Source organism: Macaca mulatta, chromosome 1 (assembly GCF_049350105.2).
Source record: "Macaca mulatta isolate MMU2019108-1 chromosome 1, T2T-MMU8v2.0, whole genome shotgun sequence".
Taxonomy (NCBI): Eukaryota; Metazoa; Chordata; class Mammalia; order Primates; family Cercopithecidae; genus Macaca; species Macaca mulatta.
Genome location: NC_133406.1, coordinates 216,527,718 through 216,548,709, shown reverse-complemented (window position 1 = coordinate 216,548,709; position 20,992 = coordinate 216,527,718). Strand labels below are relative to the sequence as shown.

The 20,992-nt window shown below is 43.8% G+C and overlaps 1 protein-coding gene and 1 long non-coding RNA gene across 8 annotated transcripts in view; one reads left to right on the top strand and one right to left on the bottom strand.

Moving 5' to 3' along the window:
- NIPAL3 (NIPA like domain containing 3) overlaps positions 1 to 20,992 on the top strand; it is a 54,987-nt gene continuing 33,995 nt past the window's right edge. For 4 of the 7 annotated variants that reach the window (XM_077969654.1, XM_077969646.1, XM_077969652.1 and 1 more), the window contains exon 1: positions 3,403 to 3,751. In XM_077969654.1, coding sequence (XP_077825780.1) covers positions 3,659 to 3,751 — 93 coding nt within the window. In that variant the 5' untranslated portion in view covers positions 3,403 to 3,658. Of the gene's footprint in view, positions 126 to 3,402; positions 3,752 to 20,992 lie in introns of those variants that run through there. The other 3 variants (XM_077969660.1, XM_028838113.2, XM_077969653.1) reach the window with 2 other exon arrangements.
- On the bottom strand, positions 25 to 5,508 carry LOC144335243 (uncharacterized). Its single transcript, XR_013405919.1, has 2 exons — positions 5,428 to 5,508; positions 25 to 2,683 (listed from the first exon to the last, which is right to left on the bottom strand). It is a non-coding gene; the product is annotated as an uncharacterized LOC144335243 (long non-coding RNA).

The window sequence follows — 20,992 nt, the reverse complement described above, 5'->3', positions numbered from 1 at the left end:
ACTGCAGCATCTTGGCAGCTCTGAATTGGGAAGGGATGAAGGAGGCTGTGCCTCCGGGTTGCACGAAGAGTCCAAGTCATTTCTCAGAAGGTTTTGATAGGTGGGCCTTAGAGGAGACGCCGCCGGTGAGTAGTGATTAACACTGGGAGGAAGGGGAATTGAATTTAACCTTCGTTTTTTCTGGAAAAAGCGAAGTCACCTAATGTCCCCTAGTATACATACCCTTCCTTGTTGCTGTCACCAGCCTCGCCAACCTGGGTCCCGTTGCCTCAGAATGTTCTTTCCAGTTTTGTATCGAGGCTAAGAAGAACAGGGGCATGGGCTACCTTACTAAAGGTGATGCCAGGCTCTACCAAACCAGGAAGTAACATGGAGTAACTTTGCCAGAATTTCTCCTCTTCGTGCCGAACGGCTCGGACTTCCTGGCGGCAGCAGATGGTGGAGTTAGCAGGTGGGATGAGGGGAGGCGTTCTTGGTCTAAGCCCGCTTCTGGAACAGAGGTGCTGTGTCCTCGAGTTGTAGAGTTTCCAGCTCAATGGGAGGGGACGGAAAAATGTAACCTTCTCGTGAGCCAAAGTCCGGGAACGGGAAGCTTGGCAGGGAACTGGCGCTCACCTCCAGAAGCCAGATCGTCAGGTGGTGGGAAAGACTGTGTTTTATTGATTTGTTCGGAAAGAGGCAAATTCGAATACAGACGCTATCCTAAGCGGCCATGAGCCACAGCTCTCTCGTCTGTAAAACGTGCTCGGTGGGATTGGTGAAATCGGTCATCGAGATAAACGGGGTGGGAATGGAAGCAGAGCACCTAGTGAATTATCATTCCTTTCTTGGGTCAGTGACCACGTGCTTTAATTGTGGGGTGGCTGACAATGCAGAGGTGACTGCTTGCCTCTGGGGCATATGTAGGTCCTGGAGAAATGCTTCAAAATCAGGAAAAGAGAGTCACCAGGCAAAGAGTATGTGTCTTATAAGGGAGTAGAGCTTGCAAAGGGTTCCTCCAGGCTTTCAGTCCGGACTCCCACCCAGCTGAGGGAGAGCCCTTCTATCTTTGCAGGCGATGCCTCAGAGGCCTGGGAGTTCCTGAGGCAGAGAGGGAAGCTGCTTTTTAGAAAAAAAAATTAAACCACAGCAATGCCAACTACCACAAACAAAAGCAAAACCAGAAAAGCACTTGAGCAAACTAACTAGTCTAAAGGATGTTAAGAGGCCTGGGTTCCCACCACTCCCTTGACTGACATGTCGCTAAGGGCTGTTGGCTTTCTCTGACCTCCTGTAGGTGAGGCTGAGTATATCTGCTTGTTGGATCTCTGGAGTTGCGGTGGATTAGGCCTTAGAAAGGCATTCTTGACTGTGAAGGGGCCACAGCGCACAGGGTGCTTAACTGGCCTGCATTTAGTGAGTCGGTTGGTATGTATACAAGTCACTGTCAGGCTCTGGGCTAGATCTCAGCTGGGAGCAACCGAACAGGGTATTCCGCAGACACCTCACTGGAGTGTGTGCTCCTCAATTTCGTGACTGCTTCATGGTCGAATGCTTCTCGGGGCCTCTCAGAGGTAGAAAGAGCCCTGAGCCACTCTTAAGGCTCTTATGGTTATTACAAATGCTAAAACATTGTTACAGACATTTAACGCAATAATGCTTTTCACATGTATGTGAAAGTATAGTGAATAATTATGCTTTCCACAAGATTGCAAACCCATATTCATAGGGTTTTGCAGGCAGGGAAGTCTAGCTATGGGGTGTGAATTACCTGATAAAGTTACCCGGTGAATGCTCACATCTCGTGTCTGTATACTGGATACATAACCTCGTCTGCAGGTAGTAGCAATAATTTCATCCTGAGGCCCTTTGACAAAGTGAAACCAAGCCAAATGGTTTCTGTAGCTGTCCCTGTGCAAAACCTGCAGCTGTTGTTTCCTAGTGCTGGACATGGTGTTCGCCTCATCACATATGTATGTGCTATTCACACCATGAATATTTGAGGCCATGTTATTACCCCCACTTTACAGAGGAGGCAACTGAATCCTGGGCCTAGGGCCGGATAGCAGAAGGAACTGACAGCTACAGGATACACAGGAGGCAGCTCTCTGAAGCCTCAGGGAGTGGCAGAAATTGTTTAGCTCACAGTGAGCCCTCGGTAAATATTTGTTGGATGAATGCATGAGAGAGACAAGAATGGGCAAAATAAATAATAAATAATTAAACATGGGAGAATAAAATTAATTAATAAAATTAATCCTAACAGCAACTCACATTCATGGACCATTTGCTATGCCTGCATTTTACGTGTATGATTTCATCAAATTCTCAAGACTGCCATGTGGGGTGGGAACATTATTATCTATATTTCACAGCTGGAGAAACTGGCTGAAAAGTTAAATGACCTGGCAAAGGTAAAACAGGTAGCACGTGGCACATCAAAAGCAATTTAAAACATTTTTCTATTAAAATCAATATAGACTATGCAGTACAATACTTTTTTTTAAAAATGTATAACAAGTCCTCAAAGAAACCCCTAACACTTTTAAGTAGGGTTTTGGCCATGCCTCCTAGGACACTAGGAGTATACTTTCTCTTCTCTGGTAGAAAAGTTTGAGAAGTGGCACACACCTGTAATCCCAGCACTTTGGGAGGCTGAGGGAGGATCGCTTGAGCCCAGCAAGTGGAGGCTATGTTTGTGCCACTGCACTCCAGCCTGGATGACAGAGTGAGATTCTGTCTCCAAAAAAGGGAACAGTTTGGGAAGCACTGAAAATATAAGTCCAATGAAATTAGCAGGGATTATCATCAGTGCTGGGTTTATTTGAGGCCATGTTATTACCCCCACTTTACAGAGGAGGCAACTGAATCTCTAAGAGGCAAAGTTACCTGGTCACACAGGTTTTCCACCTCCAAGACCAGTGTTTCCTCACCTGTGTCAGGCCGACCCTCGGTAGCAGGCCAGTTCTTCTGTCTTCCGTGGAGGCAGCTTTTCTTCTGATTCTTTTCTTCCTAAGTTGAAACTTAAATGTTCCCTTTTTGTGGTAGTGGAATTTTTTTTTTTTTTTTTTTTTTAGACCTGGAGAAGTTAGTATTCTACTTCTTGTGCTCAAGAGCTATGGAAAAAGGGAGGATTTAAGTTGGGTGCGATAGGAGGAAGGAAGCAGAGTGGAGGAGGAAAGGGGACATTTAAGAGCCAGAGAGAAAGCTTGTGAGATAGATGAGTCAGGTTTGTATTAAGGGGAGGACAAAGGCATGATAGAACTTGTTTTTAACTGCTAGAATTGAATTTTGCAGAATTTTTTTAATGGACTCACTTGTCATGGCCGGTTATGTTTTATCTGAATGGTATTCTCAGGTAACAAAGCTGGGCTCAGTGTTTCCTTGTTCATGCATTTTTAATGTTCCTCTCCACCACCCTAGAGCACCGCAAGAACTGGAAAGCACGCCCCTCTCTGTCTGCTGGGAGAGCCACGGAGATTGGCACTTCTCTAAGTGAAGCTGAGGAGAAGGCTGTAAATCAGCCAAAAGAGCCTTGAAGCATTCTTTTGGCATGAGGAATTGATGGCTGCTGGAGGGAAGTGAACACCACGAGGAGAGATGGCATCTGGCCTGGACCCGGCCTAGCAGCAGCTCCACCTCTTGAGCCCGGCCCAGCGGGATGCACCACTAGACCACCATGGACGGAGCCCACAGCGCAGCCCTGCAGCTGCAGCAGCTGCCTCCCACAAGTAGCGCCAGCACCCTGAGCGAGACTTCCTTCTCCTACAAGGCAAGGGCTTTTTTGGGGTTTGGGAATTTGTATTTTCCTAACAGGAAAGTTACACAGTGCTCTGCATTGGCTAACAGATATATATGGGGTCTGTATGCCTGTCACTGGCAGAAACAGGCAGGCCCTTCACACAGACAAGGGAATGTGTAATCAAAAGAAAAGAGATGGGCCGGGAGCGGCGGCTCACGCCTGTAATCCTAGCACTTTGGGAGGTGGGTGGGTCACGAGGTCAAGAGATAGAGACCATTCTGGCCAGCATGGTGAAACCCCATCTCTACTAAAAACACGAAGATTAGCTGGGCGTGGTGGCACCCGCCTGTAGTCCCAGCTACTCTGGAGGCTGAGGCAGGAGAATCGCTTGAACCCTGGAGGTGGAGGTTGCAGTGAGCTGAGATGGTGCCATTGTAATCCAGCCTGGCAACAGAGCGAGACTCCATCTCAAAACAGAAAAAAAAAAAAAAAAAGAGATGCTCATTAAAATACGTAAAAATAGGGAGGCAGAGATACACCATAAAAGGTATGGAATAAAAGGAATGCATTCCCACTTAGTAGATTTTATTTTTAAAAAAATCACCTACTCTGGACCAGTTGTGGTGGCTCGTGCCTGTAATTCCAGCACGTTGGGAGGCCAAGGTGGGAGGATCTCTTGAGGCCAGAAGTTTGAAACCAGCCTGGGCAACATAGTGAGACCCCATCTGTACAGAAAAATTGAAAATTAGCCAGGTGTGGTGGCATGTGCCTGAAGTCCTAACTACTCAAGAGGCTGAGACGAGAGGATAGTTTGAGCCTAAGAGTAGTTTGAGGGTGCTGTGAGCTATGATTGCGCCACTGCACTCTAGCCTGGGTGACAGAGCAAGACCCTGTTGCCAAAAAAAAAAAAAAAATTATATATATGTATATATATATACACACACACACATATACATATATGTATGTATGTATATCACCTCCATTATTTGGAGATAATTTTCATTCATATTTCAGTATAGATCCTTGTTTTTCTCTAGTATTATAAATTTGGGGTCACATTGCACATAAAGTTTTGTATCTTGGTTGTTTAACTTGACCTTGCTTGTGGAATATTTCCCCATGTCATCGAGTAGTGACTGAAAGCATACTTTTTGAATGATTGCCCAATAATCTGTTGAGCTGCTGTGTCAAAATTTGCTGGACAGATCCTCATTGCTGGATATTCAGGCTGTCTCTAATCTGGAGTGGCTGTAAACCGTGAACATCCTGGAGTGTAAACCTCTGTGCTGATCTCTCATCCTTTCCTTAGATATAGTCATATAGGTACAATGAATAGGCAGAAGGGAATGAACCTTTTTTAAAAAGGGGGTTTTAATGTCAGATTTCAGTGTTTCTAAACACCTATCAATGCAGCATCCAATGACTTGGATTTATTGAAAGTTATTTTTTTAAAGATCAGAGAGGCCAGGTGTGGTGCCTTAATACCTGTAACTTCAACACTTTGGGAAGCCAAGATGGGTGGATGGCTTGACCTCGGGAGTTCAAGACCAGCCTGGGCAAACATGATGAAACCCTGTCTCTACCAAAAATGCAAAACATTAGCCAGGTGTGGTAGTGTACACCTGTGGTCCCAGCTACTCAGGAGACTGAGTTGGGAGGATCACTTGAGCCAGGGAGGAAGAGATTGCAATGAGCCAAGATTGCACCACTGCACTCCAGCCTGGGTGACAGAGTGAGGCCCCACCTCAAAAAAAACAAAAAGAAAGAAAGAAAGAAACAAGATCAGTGACTGCTAATACCCTAGAGCTAAAGGAGACTTTAGAGATCATCTCATCAGGCCGGGCGCGGTGGCTCACGCCTGTAATCCCAGCACTTTGGGAGGCCGAGGCGGGCGGATCACAAGGTCAGGAGATCGAGACCATCCTGGCTAACATGGTGAAACCCCGTCTCTACTAAAAATACAAAAAATTAGCCGGGCGCGGTGGCGGGCGCCTGTAGTCCCAGCTACTCAGGAGGCTGAGGCAGGAGAATGGCGTAAACCCAGGAGGCGGAGCTTGCAGTGAGCCGAGATCGCGCCACTGCACTCCAGCCTGGGCGACAGAGCGAGACTCCGTCTCAAAAAAAAAAAAAAAAAAAAAAAGAGATCATCTCATCAAACCTCTCATTTGATGGATTGGAACAGTGAGGCTGGGAGGTGAGAAGTGACGTACTTAAGATCCTATAGCAAGTTGAGAGGAAGAGCTAGAGCTTCCTCTAGCTCTTCATTATTTTAGATAATAATGATGATCATAATAACAATGACTAATATTTATTGAGCATTTATGCTATCCCAGGTACTGTGCTGAGTTCGTCACATGCCTTTCCTCGGTTAATCTTCACACTAGCACTACACAGTAGGTCCAGGTTTCCTCCTCTGTAGAATAGTAGCTGCCTCCTGGTGGTGGTGAGGATAAAATGAATTTATTCATGTGAAGCCCTTAGGCAATGACCCACACATAATGGCCAACATTTGTCAAGTGCTAGTGCTAGCTGTTACCATCTTTATCCCCACTTTAGAGACAAGGAAACTGAGACACAGAGAAGTTCAGTAATGGCCCTGACTGGCACAACTAGTAAGTTGTGCAACCAGAATTGAAACCCGAGTCAGACCGGCCGCAGAACCCATGCTCCTAACTGCAGCACTGCTCTGACTCCCCAGTGTCCTGACTCCTACTGCTGCCACCACACCCCAGCGTGCCCAAGGAGGGGACTCTGCAGGTCATTAAAGGGCTTTTGCCATTTTAATTCTATCTGACCAGCCAGGTGGAATATGTATGGAAATTGTGAACATTTGTCTGGAAGTAGACTCGTTCTAGAGCAAAGATTGACTCTGACATTCTCAGCGGACTCTGCCTCACCAAGCAGACCAGTTTCAGAGCCAAGATGGCATGATTGTTTCAGTGTTGGCATCTCACTCCTTGATCTTCTTTCCATGAAAGCCTGTTGTTTCCCCTTCCTGTGCAGCTGCTGTATTCATCTAGGGCTCTGTTGGGAAGAGTATCAGACTGAGAACTGGGAGACCTGAGTTCTTGGCCCAGCTCTGTCATCTCTGGCTGTGTGATCTTGGGCAAGTGTCATCCCTTCGCTATGCCTCAGTTTCTGTCTCTGTAAAATGAAGAGGTAGAGTTCATAGATGGTCCCCAATCCTGCCTAACCACCTGAAACACCCGGGGAGCTCAAAAATATGCAGATTTCTAGGCCTCAGACTCATCTTTCTGCCTTCACCCTTTTACCCCCTCATCTCTACTCCCCTGCAAATTGTGGTTTTACATAGCTAGGCTAGAAACCCAGAACGTGCATTTTGTAAAACGTCTTCAGGTGAATCAGATAATCAGCCAGGTGTGGGAATTTCTGGACCGCATGATCTACTAAGCTCCTTCCTGCACCAACTCCATCATCCTGAGAAATCAGGATCTCAGGCCACCATGTCTTAGCACTGATATTCAAAGTGAGCAAAACAGTCTTCTCAAGTAGGCAGTGTTACTGTTTGCATCTTTGGAGGTGTCCACGTGCTTCACAGAGCATTATGCAAAATGGAGCAGGGTTTCAAGTCCAAAAACACTTTTCCTAACTAACCTTTTTATCGACGTATGGTATGCATACAGAAAAATATACAAATCATAAGCTCTAGATGTTAAATTTTAATGAAAAGGGAGCATACATGTTACTGACGCCCAAATCAAGAAACAGAACATTACTAGTACCCAAAAGTCTCCTTGTGCCCCTGCTAATCACTCCCCTCGCCGCAGGGGTAATCACCCTCTCTTCAAGTCAGAAAACGCATTGATGGTGGCACAGTCTTGACTTCAGAGGAAATTCAGGAGCTGCTGGTCAGCTTGAGTGAAGACTGCCTTACATATTGAAGGTGCTGAGTGCTTTCATTCTGTGAAGGAACCAGAACATTCCATTCTGCTTTCGATATTCAGAGTCTACACCATTTCTAATGTAATGATAAAAGCTGTTATCTTGAGTTTTCCCTGGGCCTTAATTTATGGAGATGACAGAGTGACTCCATGGATGGCTAATGCCATTGAAGAAGATTTTTGTTGCTTACGTTTCCTAAAGGAAGGAGGCACATCGTGCTGCAGAGGGCCACACGGGACACACCAAGGTCAGTTGGTTAGAAGCGGAGGGCATGTAGGGAAAGCTTAGATCAGAGCCTTTATTGTGTTTCTCTGTGGGAAAGGCACGGCAGGACGGGGCGAACAGTTTAGGACTGGCTGAGTTGAAGAACTCTGGGTTGTCTGGTATGTAGCCCTGGGTTGATTTAGAGCAGGGGAAATATTGACCTGGGGTGTGAGGGTTTAATAAAGGAGAAGTTTGCAGCTCTGGAATGGTTAGTTAGCATATGAGAGGTATGCTCCTTAGAATATAAAAAATCAGTTAATATAATTGGCCCTGTGATAAATGGATGCCAAATGGACAAATATAAGAATCTGAGAAAACTCAGAGCACTTTCCCTGATGAGATTTCTAGTAAGTTTCCATTTTAATCACAAAATCAATTTAGTTGCCTAGTATGGAATATCTTCCTGCCAGAGCAAAGATGAATAATTCATGATGACTCTACCAAGGATGTATGAATTGAGGTGAGGGACAGGCATGGTTGTGATGATGATCGAGCTGACTGAAGTACTGGGTGGGGTAAAGAGAAGAGGACCTGGATCCAAATCCACACTCTGTTCCTTCTTAGCTAAGTGACCTTGGGTATATGGTGCAACACTGCAGAGCTCCTGTTATCTCATCTGTAGAATGTTGGTTTTCATCCTTCCCTCCCAACAGCTGTGTGGATCAATGAAAAAGCACCTAACGCAGTGTCTGACCATGTACTAGGCATGTAGGAAGCCTGTGACTCAGAAATGCCACGGGGTTTCCAAGAGGAACAGATGAAGGTACACAGAGTAGAGGCGAAGGTGTGGTTAATTCTGCGTGGGGATGGGGAGAGGGGTTTTGAGGGAAAGCTGTCTCCTTTCTCGATTTTGTTAAGGCTATTTTGATTGCAAGGAGTAAAAACCCATTTCAGAGAAGCTGAGACAAAAAGGAAAATTATTATAAGGCTAACAGGGTAGCTCCTGAAACCCTGTGGCAGAAAAGGCAGTGGGGCTTGGAAGGTGCTGGAACTCATGCCTCCCCTTCAAAAGAGGGAAGACCTGAGTGGCCAGCTTGGGTAAGGTATCTACCTGGTCCAGTTGGTGATGGCCAAGGAGTGTCACTCAGCTGATGCCACCTGGCAAACATGGTTTCTGAGGCTCTACCATTACAGGCAGGTCTCAGAAAAGTGGTCATGTGGGCTGGGCAGGCTGCTCACAACTCATCTCTTACCTTTGGGAGGAGGAAAATATTGAGAGACAAGTCTTAAGTCCAGCTTGATGGGTGGGATGAAGTTAGGAGCAAGCTGTTTGTCCTAGAGTTGCAGCCCTGCCCTCTGCCCTGCCCATCAGGGTATAAATTTTGGTTGTTGGGGAGGGCACTCTGCTACAGGAAGCCCCAAGGCTGAGCTGCCCAGGAAGCAGCTCCCAGCAGGATATTGACACTGTGGAAGCTTTACCTCAGCCTGGAAAAGTCAGGCCTCTATTCTTCTATTGAGCGAGTAGACATTTCATCTGAGCACCTACTCTCTCCAGCTTGTGCTGGGTGGGGCGGGAACTATGTAGATAAAGTTTCCAACCCACAGCCCAGGACAGCCTTGCATCCAGCCCAACACAAATTAATAAACTTTCTTAAAACATTATGAGACTTTTTGCGATTTTTTTTTTTTAGCTCATCAGCGGCTATCATTAGTGTTAGCATATTTTATGTGTTACCCAAGACAGTTCTTCTTCTTCCATTGTGGCCCAGGGAAGCCAAAAGATTGGACACCCTGATATAGATCATCAAGACAGATTGTCCCTGATTATAATCTAAGAGGGAGGTGAGGAAGATACATTTTCACAAGTGTCTACTCCCAAGACAGAATTCGACCCAAAATTAGAGATACAACAGAGTGTTAAGAGCATGGCATTTGGAATCAGAGGTTTGGCTTCAAACCCTGGCTCTATTACCTTTCTTCTTATTTTTTTGGGAGACAGAGTCTCCCGTGTGGCCCAGGCTGAGTGCACAGTGATTATAGCTCTCTGCACCAGCTCTGTTACTTTCTAGCATTATAACTTGGGGAAAATCATGTAACCCCTCTGTGGGTAAGTTTTATACCTGTCCTCTAGGGTAGTTATGAGAATGACTGGAATTTACAGATGAGCAAACTGAAGCTGCCTGCACCACTCCCTGCTTCTGCCTTTGGAAAATCCTACCCAGCCTTCCAGCGCAAGTATCACCTTTTCATCCATGAAACCTCTGTCAGTCTTCCTGGCAATAAAATATAGGTCCTTTAGCCACCCTTTCATAACCAATTAACAATGACTATTGTAATCATCATAATAAAAGCAGCTAACATTATTTACTTATAGGACAGGAACTGTGCTAATCCTCACAAAATCTCTCATGAGATAGGTACTGTTATAACCCCATCTTACCTGTGAAGAAACTGGCACAGAGAGGTTAATTAACTTGCCCATGGCCACACAGTCAATGGGCAGCGTAGCTGGGGTGAGTAGCTCTTCTTTTGCCAGTAACCCTCCCCACTGAGAGACTGCAGCATGGGTAGAGTGACCATGGTCCTGGTTTGTGCCTCATGCCTATGTATGTTAATAGAGCCCCCTTTCATTCTCAGAGTCTTCTTTTTTTTTTGAGATGCAGTTTCAATCTGTTGCCTAGGCTGGAGTGCAGTGGCGTGATCTTGGCTCACTGCAACCTCCACCTTCCGGGATCAAATGATTCTCATGCCTCAGCCTCCTGAGTAGCTGGGATTACAGGCGTGTGCCACTACGCCCAGCTAATTTTTATATTGTTAGTAGAGACGAGGTTTCACCATGTTGACCAGGCTGATCTTGAACTCCTGACCTCACGTGATCCGAGGAGTCTCCCTATTTGGAAGGTATATAGTTACCCTAAATATAAGGCTCCTGGTAGTTGGGAGGCCTCATACTTCCTCACCCATAAAATACTGGGACCAGAGCAGTGTGGGGAGACCCTGACAGTCGCTTATTCCGTGACTTTGGCCGAGTCTTGGGCTTTCTTGGGTAACAGATCTCCACCGGGAGCAGCTCCTGAGATATTTGCCTGCCTTCTTCCCTCTCTTCCACCTCAATCGACACTGTCTATTCTACTCTGCCTTGTCAACTTGATAAACAGTTGGGAACCTGATTGGGTGTTGCCTCAGAAGAATCAACCTGATCTGGCAGTGCCCAAGCCTGGGGCCGCCCAAGACAGTTCTCACCCCTGCCTCTCAGCTGGGAACCATATGTTCCACTTTGCGCCGTGTCTTTGCTTAAGGGACAAAGTCACTGATTCCAAGGTGGAATATCCCTGTTCTGGGTTAACCGTGCGCGTGTACTTGTGAACGCTCCACCTCTAAAATAACCCCAATGAAGACATACAGCGTGGTTCCTCAGCAAAAAGAGGAGCAGAATAGGTTGAGAAGGCTGCCAGTGGGGTCCAGAGGTGGGAGCTAGCCAGGCACTACCCATTCCCTCCCTGCAGCAGAACTGGGCACCCACATTTGTGGTTTCCAACCTGAGTGTTGGAGGAAGGGCTTGCTGGCGGGAGTCATTTTTGCTTTCCATTGCCCTATGTCAGGCACTGCAGGGTGTCTCGTAGGTGTGTGTACAAGCCATGTAACCCAGGGCTGGTGGCAACTTCTTGGCCTGTCCTTGAATGCTCATAAAATTGGACCCGTCATCACTTCACAAGGGTTTGGGGGCGTAATTAATGTTGATGAAACCCTTTGAAACGCTTAGGTGGAGTTATATTAGGCTATTGCTAATCATGTCTGTCTCTAACTGGTTATTACATGTGGACATTCACATGTTATTGGAAATGGCTTTTAAAAGAAACCTCAGCCACCTGTGTCCTTAGTGGAAATGCAGCACTGATAAGATTATGGTTTTTTTCCTAATTGACTGTGCCACCTTTGAAGGACACTTCATAGAACACAATGGAGACAGTCTGGAGGAGTAATTATCATCAAGAGGCTGGAAGTCAGGCTTAGATGCTAAAAATAGGATTCATAGTAACACCCATCTCATAGCGTTGTTTGTGGCCCTAAGAGGAGGGTGCACAGAAAGGGCTTAGCACCCCATGTGCCCCATCAATACCAGCCTTTATTATCATACTAAGTGTTGGGGATCAGAAAACCACACCCGAAAAAGAAAGCCTCAGAAGCAAAAGTTCCTCTCTGACCTTCTCTTGCTCTCCTTTCTCTGGCCTCTCTTCTCCACCAGGCTAGCCATAGAAACTACAATCCCTCTTCCCCAAGGCAGGTCATAGAAACCAGAATCCCTGCAGGCACTGAGGTGACTCATGCTTGTAATCCCAGAACTTTGGAAGGCTGAGGCGGCCTTTGAGCCCAGGAGTTCGAGACCAGCCTGGGCAACATGGTGAAACGCCATCTCTACTAAAAATACAAAAATTAGCTGGGTGTAATGGCATGCACCTGTAGTCCCAGCTACTCAGGAGGCTGAGGTAGGAGTATGGCTTGATCCTTGGAGATGGAGGTTGCAGTGAGCTGAGATCACATCACTGCATTCCAGCCTCATTCCATCCTGGGTGACAGAGTGAGACCCTGTCTTAAAAAGAAAGAGAGAGAGAGAGACAGACACCGGAACTTCCCTTCCGCAAAGCCAGCTATACAACCTAAAATATTACTCCAATTTTCTTCCACTTTTCTTTGTAAAAATTGGCCATAAGGAAATTATCAGACCTACTTTGTCTGATTATAGGTCAGAAGACCCCCATTCCAGAGAGGATCCTGCCTCATATAAGGAGGGAATGCTGCCCAGAGAGGCCGAGAAGAATCTCAACAGACAGACCTGGCTGGGTTCCCCACTCAGTCTATCAGCATTATATCAGGCCCCTTTGTCCAATCATATTTCTACACAGCCGTCCATACTAAAAATGACAGCTTCTCTTCTGTCTTTGGGTCTTCACTCTGAAGGCTCCCATGTCACATAAAATGATGATCAAATCAATGTATACGCCTTTTCTCCTATTAATCTGCCTTTCATCAGTTGATTTTCAGCGAACCTTCCAAGGGCAATGGGGAAGTCTTCCCTTGGCCCCTACATAACCTTTTAGCCTCCAGTGTTTTTGCTGCCTAGATGGGTTCACCCTTGTGAGGTTTGTAGTTTTCACTTCTGGGTCCCACCCTTCCCTGCCACACTCCCTGACTTGTCTCTGTGGCCACAGTGGCCTCCCTCGGCCCTTTTGCAGCTCTGCACTTCCACCAGTAGTGAGTTATTAACACATTCTCAGGCTAACACCTTCACAGACTAAATCCTTGTGGATTTAGTCAACCATTCATCCAAGGCCATCTCATCTTGGTCCCTTGCGGTAAAAATAAAATAGCTACCAGTTATAGGTAGCTTTTGAAACTAATATGAAACTACCATCTTTATGCATCAAAAATGGTTGAGTATTGGCCAGGCTTGGTGGCTCATGCCTGTAATCCCGGCACTTTGGGAGGCCGAGGCAGGCAGATCACCTGAGGTCAGGAGTTTGAGACCAGCCTGGCCAACATGGAGAAACCCCATCTCTACTAAAAATGCAAAAAAAATTAGCTGAGCGTGGTGGCACATGCCTGTAGTCCCAGCTACTCAGGAGTCTTGAGGCAGGAGAATGGATTGAACTGTTTCTGCCAAATGTAAACATTGGTATTTTTTAAAACTGTTAGATACTCTTAACTGAAGCCCTTGGTATAAAGACCATTCAGTACCCACTATCAGCCTTCTGAAAAATATATAAGCTGTTCTTTAAGTGTTGGAAATTTTACATCATTCCCTTTTCTCCTTGAATTTGTATTTCCATTCTATTTCCCTCAGAATTTTATTCCAAAATTGTGTATTTTAATACTTGAAAGTTTTGTGGACTCCTCCCATACTTCCATTAAAAGGAAAACTTTGGACAAATGAAATGTAACAGAGTTATTTGAGCTAAGAATGATTCATGAATCAGGCAGGCACTCAGAACCAGAAGAGAGGTTCAGAGAACTCTGCTTTAGTGGCCTGAGCAGCAGGTTTTTATAGGTTGAGTGCAGAAGCAAAGCAAAGAAATGGCTTGATTGGCTACAGATAGGTGCTTGCCTTATTTGGGTCTGATTGGAGGAAAGTCCCTATCAGGTTAGAGGTTAGTTGATGCTTTGATTGGTTATGCTTAAGTTTCATTTTACTGGTTACATTGAAATTCAGTTTGCTTACATAGGAACCCAAGGCCCTACAGCTGTCTCAGTCTGATGGCCTCCCAGTGAAAAATTTTTCATACTTCTGTATAAGAAAGATGTAGAATAGGTAGTGAAATTTCATTTATTAAAATTTCCTTGGATATAAAGTTCATAAGTGTTGATTTGATCAGAAGAGTTTTTTATTGGTATGATTGACTGAAAGCTGTTAATGCAGTATAAAGTTTTACAATGATTATTAAGCAAAAAAAACAGTGTATTAGAAATGAATATCTGAATGAGAAGAATGAGGCTTTCTTTAAAAATTAATTTCTGTATTCAAGATAAATATTACTGATTGCTAGAATGAGGTAGAGTTTAGCATCCATTCTATTGCAAGTTTTGGTTCCCATAGCTAAAGTGCTAAGAACTTTATTCACATTAGTATAAGTACCTAGAATGGAAGGAGTGTTGGTATAGCAGTATCACTAAATTCTTTTTTTTTTTTTCTTTTTTTTGAGACAGAGTCTCACTCTTGTTGCCCAGGCTGGAGTGCAGTGGCGCGATCTTGGCTCATTGCAACCTCCGCCTCCCAGGTTCAAGTGATTCTCCTGCCTCAGCCTCCCAAGTAGCTAGGATTACAGGTGCCAGCCATCACACCTGGCTAATTTTTGTATATTTGCTAGAGATGGGGTTTCACCATGTTGGCCAGGCTGGTCCTGAACTCCTGACCTCAAGTGATCCACCCGCCTCGGCCTCCCAAAGTGCTGGGATTACAGGCATGAGCCACCACGCTAGGCTCCAGTATCACTAAATTTTAAAGTCTTTCCAAGTTACATGCTAAAAATCACGTTATGATAAACTATTTTCATCAGCTAACAATATGATTAGAGCCACCTTCATTTTTGTTCAAAGCAAAGTACTGGATGCACCTAATTTACAACAAGATTTGTTTTGCTTTCACAATTTCTGTGAAGTTTACCAAAAGGGCTTATCAATTATGCCTGTAACTTTTTTCACCTAAAGACACCTTGTGTTAACCTGATATATCTAGAACGGGTCAGGGAAATTGAAATATTATTTTTACTATACCTTTGCTTATGCTATACTTTAATGCACATATATTTTTACATTTATTATGTAGTATAGTATATAAGTATTTGTACATGTATTTCAAGTATAAATGATTTTATTTTATAACAAACTTTGCATATATTTTTGTCAAAGCTTAGAGCAACAAATTTAGCTCATTCAATCTATGTAACAGATCTGGAATATAACCTAATTAACAAAGCTAGTCCTTATTGTCCAAACATCGGCCAAACCAGACTCTGGCTTAAGAATATTCCAACAAGGGCCAAACTATCCTATTCCAGTGTCATGCCTTAACAGGAATATGGATGACAGAAGGAAGAAAAGTCATTCTTGGAATGGGTGTTACAGCATCTTGATTATCACCAAAGAAACGTGGGAAACAAAATTTCAGAATTCCCCTTGATTTCCTGGTGGTTTTACAACTTGGCAATGTACCAGAGTCAGATTCTAAGGTAAACGAAGGACAAGCCTCTCTTTGATCAAATGGGAAAAAGCTGCTGTGAAGGGTGAAATGAGAAAGTGAAACATAACGAAAAGCTAGCAAAGAACATGGAGGGACATGAAGACAGGTGATCAAGTCCCTTAAAACTGTCAGCATCACCTCGTGGAAGAAAATCTCTGGCCTCAGTCCAAAGAAGATGGCCTTCTAGTCCTTGCAACCCTGATTTCTATTTTATTCATTTTTTTATTTTATGACCTCTAAGGGTTCAAGTGAAATGATTTCTCTTTTAGAAACATAGTCCTAATAACGTCACTCAGAGCCTCCCTGTCCTCTCTAAGCCCAGGTCCAGGTCCAATGTCTTGGAATAGGGCTTCTCTGGTTTCTTTCCATCTTCCCTGGACCCCTTTTAAAACTGGATTAAAGGGGGTTCCCTTTAATCAGTTCCCCAATCCCATTTTTCCCTGAGTCTTTTCCCCTTACACCAGCCATCTTTCTCTCCCTCCCTTGCTTGTTCCCACCTCAGGAGCTTCCTATGCGTTGTGGAATGGCTTTCTCCATCCCACCCCTACCACTCCAGGTCTTCAGGCCTCCGTTCAGAAATCATTCTTCAGGGATGCCTTTCTTGACCACCCCCCAATACAAACACTAGGTCAGGTCCCTGTCATGTAGCGTACCCTGTGCCTCTCCTGTGTAGCACTAACCACAATGTGATTACATAGTCAGTTCAATGTATGTTACGTGATGACAAGGACAGGGCATGGCACAAACTAGGCACTGAAGGAACAAATGACTGTAGTGCCATTCTTCCCTTCTCTGTACTTCCTGTGCCCATCTCTAATAGATTGTAATTTTTTTTTTTTTGAGATGGAGTTCCACTCTTGTTGCCTAGGCTGGAGTGCAATGGCACAATCTCGGCTCACTGCAACCTCCGCCTCCCAGGTTCAAGCGATTCTCCTGCCTCAACCTCCCGAGTAGCTGGGATTACTGGCATACACCACCACGCCCGGCTAATTTTGTATTTTTAGTAGAGACGGGGTTTCTCCATGTTGGTCAGGCTGGTCTCAAACTCCCAACCTCAAGTGATCTGCCCACCTCAACCTCCCAAAGTGCTGGGATTACAGGTATGAGCCACCACGCCCAGCCAGATTGTAATATTTTAAGTGTCTGTATTCTGTACTAGCCTGGGAGTCACTGGGTCAAGAACCAATTCACCAGCTCCCAACAACAGTTACTATTTATTCAATACCTACCCTGTTCCAGGCCTGTTATAGAGCTTTATATATTACATAGTTTGACATAATAATTATGAGCATGGGCTCTGGTGTCAGACTACCTGGGTTCCCATCCTTCTTCAGCCACTTACTAGCTATCTCTTATCCGCTGTGCCTCAGCTTCCTCACTGAGGAAAATTAGATGATAATAGTACCTGCTTTAAAAGGTTGTTATGAGGATTAAATGAGTTAGTATGTTTGAAGTACGTAGAGTAATACTTGGCACATAGTAAGTGCTTGATAAATGTTAGTTTATCGTTATCATTGTTGTCATGATTTCTAATCTTTACAACAAGCCTAGTCTGTCAGTTTCCAAAGGCTGAGCTCTCTCTAGTAAACCCGATCACCTCCCACTGGCATGTGCCTAACACGTAGGAGGTTCTCACGATGCCCTATTGTTTAATGATGTTTGAATCTAACTATGATAGCTAATATTTATTGAAGGTATTTATCGAAGGCTCTGAGAAGCCCCATAGTAAAGAAATCTGTATCCGTAAGCCCTCTGACTTGTGCTAGGAATCATGCTTTGTTACTTCCATGGGTTTATCTTGTTTCATTCTTGCAACTGCCCTGAGGAGTAAGTATCCTTAATAACTCCATTTTACAGTTGAGGAAACAAATGCCCAAAGGTATGTCCAAGTCACAGTGTCATGAAGGACAGAGGCTGGATTCAAGGTGAGGTCTGCCTGACTCTAGAGCCTAACCTCTGAATAACCACACTCCACACACTTATTGTGCTGGAGCAATTCCTTAGGATTATGATGTCCTCTTAGTTTCCACAAAATACTGTACGTTGTAGGTTGCCTTCTGCAGTCCTCTTCAGCCACAAATGTTGGTTGAGGGGGTTGGGTATGCTCTGCCTTAGGCCGGGTGCCATGTGAAGGTTGGAAGAGCAGGCCAGGCATGTAAAAAAAACTCGGGCTGAAAGTCTGAGAGCCTAAATTTTAGCTATGGTCCTTCCATACTGCCTTTGCTACATAATATTAAGCCAAGTAGTTCGAGTCTGGTGCCCAGAGTAAATTCCTCCTTTGACATTCCACCTTTTTCTCAGCACTCTCTCAATTATTGCCATTGATTTGTGCTTAGATTAAGTCATGTATTCAGGAAACATAAACTGAGTTCCTTCTATTGATTGGGAAAGAAAAGAGAGACATGGAAACTCCAATTAGATATCATTTCTAAATGAAAGGAAGGCAGAATTCCGTCTACCCATATCAGATGATTAAGTTTTAAAAGGAATTAAGAAATCTGTGACAATAATAGCATAATGGGTGGGGGAGAGAGATGGAACAATATAGGAGCAAAGATTTGTATAACACTAAAATTAAGTTGCTATTAATCTGAACTAGATTGTTACAAATTAAGGTGTTAATTATAATCCTCAGCACAACCATTAAGAAAATAAATATATAGCAAAATAAATGACAAGGGAATTAAAGTGGTACACTAGAAAACATATCTACCACAAAAGAGGGCAGTAATGGAGGAATTGAGGAACAAAAAGAGACTATAGAAAACAAATGGCAAAATGACAGAAGTCCTTTCTTATCACTAATTATTATTAAATGTAAGTGGGTTAAACTCTCCAAGTAAAAGGCAGAGATTGGCAGAATATATATTTTAAAACATTCAAGTATGTGCTACAAAAGATTGTCTTTAAATTCAAAGACACAAATAGATTGAAAGTAAAAAAGAAGAAGATATTCTATGTAAACAATAACCAAAGGAGAGCTGGAGTGGCTGTACTAATATTAAACAAAATAGACTTGAAGATAAAATTGTTACAAGGTACAAAGAAGGACATTATATTATGATGAAGGGGTGAATTCATCAAGAAGATGTAACAATTGTAAAATATATGCACCTACAGAGCCCCAAAATACATGAAGCAAAAACTGACAGAATCAAAGGAAGAAATAGACAATAATAGCCAAAGACTTGAATAGCGAATACACCACTTTTACTAATGGATAGAATAATTAGGAGATCAGCAAGGAAATAGAAGACTTGAACAACACTGTTAAGCAACTAGAACTGACAGAAATCCATAGAATATTCCACTCAACAAAAGCAAAATACAAATTTTCTGGGATAGAGCACATATTAGGACAGAAAACAAGTCTCATTACATTTAAAAGATTGAAATTATACGAAGTATGTTTTCTGATCACAATGGAATGAAATTAAAAATCAATCACAAAAGGAAATTCACAAAAACAAAGTGGGAAGTTCACAAATATGTATAAATTTAACAACATCCTCCTAAATAACCAACAAGTCAATGAAAAAAATCCAAGGGAAATTGTAGGAACTACCTTGAGACAAGCTGATCCTAAAATCCATATGGAAATCCAGGGGACCCAAAATAGCCAAAACAATCTTGGAGGAAGAAGAATAAAGTTGAAGAACTCACACTTCTGATTTCAAAACTTACTACAAAACTACAGTAGTCAAAACAATATAGTACTGGCATAAAGACAGATAAATAAATCAATGGGATAGAATTCAGAGTCCAGAAATTAACCCATACATCTATGATCAATTGATTTCAACAAAGATGCTAAGACTATTCAATGGAGAAAGAATAGTCTTTTCAACAAATAGTGCAGGGATAACTGGATAGCCACATGTAAAAGAGTGAATGAAATTGGATTCCCACCTCACACCATGCATAAAAATTAACTCAAAATGGATTGGAGAGCTAAATATAAGAGCTAAAACTATAAAATTCTTAGAAGGAAATAAAGGTGTTCATTTAAATCAGGCAACAGTTTTTGTCTCTTTTAGTTCAGTTCCTTCGTTGCTGCCTTCTTTTGTGTTAAATACATATATTTTGTAGTGTACCATTTTAATTCCCTTGTCATTTCTTTTACTATGTATTTTGAGTTATCATTTTAGTGATTGTGCTGAGGATGACAATTAACACCTTAACTTATAACAATCTAGTTCAGATTAACACCAACTTAATTTTAGTAGTACATGAAATGTCGTACCTATATAGCTCCATCTCTCTCCCCCACCCATGATGCTATTATTGTCACAAAATATGACACCAAAAGCATAAACAACAAAAGAAAACAATAGATAGGTTAGACTTCATCAAAATTTAAAACTTTTCTGCATCAAAGGTAGAAGTCTAGGCTCTCTGTGTGCTCTCCGTTGACACCATGGGGAGGAGGACTGGCTCCCTACTTAGCCTTTCCTGATAGTCCCAGCAGGGGAGTTGGGGGGCTGACTTAGTTCATTTGGGCTGCTGTAACAAAATGCCATAAACTGGGTAGCTTATAACAACAGAAATGTGTTTCTCACAGTTCTGAAAGCTGGGAAGTCCACGATCAAGGCACTAGCAGATTGGGTGTCTGGTGAGGGCCTGCCATCTCATAGATGGCACCTCCTCCCTGTGTCCTCGCGTGATGGAAGGGGCGAGCAGCCTCTCTTGGGCCTCTTTTTTAAGAACACTAATCCCATTCATGAGGGCTCCTCTGCATGACCTAGTCACTTCCCAAAGACACCACCTCCTAATACCATCCCCTTAGGGGTTAGGACTTCAACATATAAACTTAGGGGATAGCTGGCTCAAACATTCAGACGTACAGGTACCTTGTTCCTTGTGGTGTTTGGAGTTTGGAGGTTATTGTCTAAAAGTGTTTTTCTTGCCAAGCTTCCCATCAGCTTGTCCTTTGGTAGTGAGAGGAGGCTTTTCTTGCGGCTTTTGTTTTCCCTGCTCCGCCCCTGTTGGTATTTCCAGAGTGCTGGCTGCTTCATCTACAAGTTTGGGATGTATGAGGCAAAAAGAATAGAGAATACCCAAGAAGCTCACCATATGCCATTCTTTTCTAGCTTGTCTGCCTTCTTCTCTCTGCCTTCAGAATTGTCTTTTTTTTTTTTTTTTTGAGACAGAGTTTCGCTGTTGTCACCCAGGCTGGAGTGCAATGGCACGATCTCGGCTCACTGTAACCTCCGCCTCCTGGGTTCAAGTGATTCTCCTGCCTCAGCCTCCTGAGTAGCTGGGATTATAGGCACCCACCACCACACCCAGATAATTTTTGTGTTTTTTTTTTTTAGTAGAGATGGAGTTTCACCAAGTTGGCCAGACTGGTCTGGAACTCCTGACCTCAGGTGATCCACCCACCTCGGCCTCCCAAAGTGCTGGGATTACAGGCGTGAGCCACCATGCCT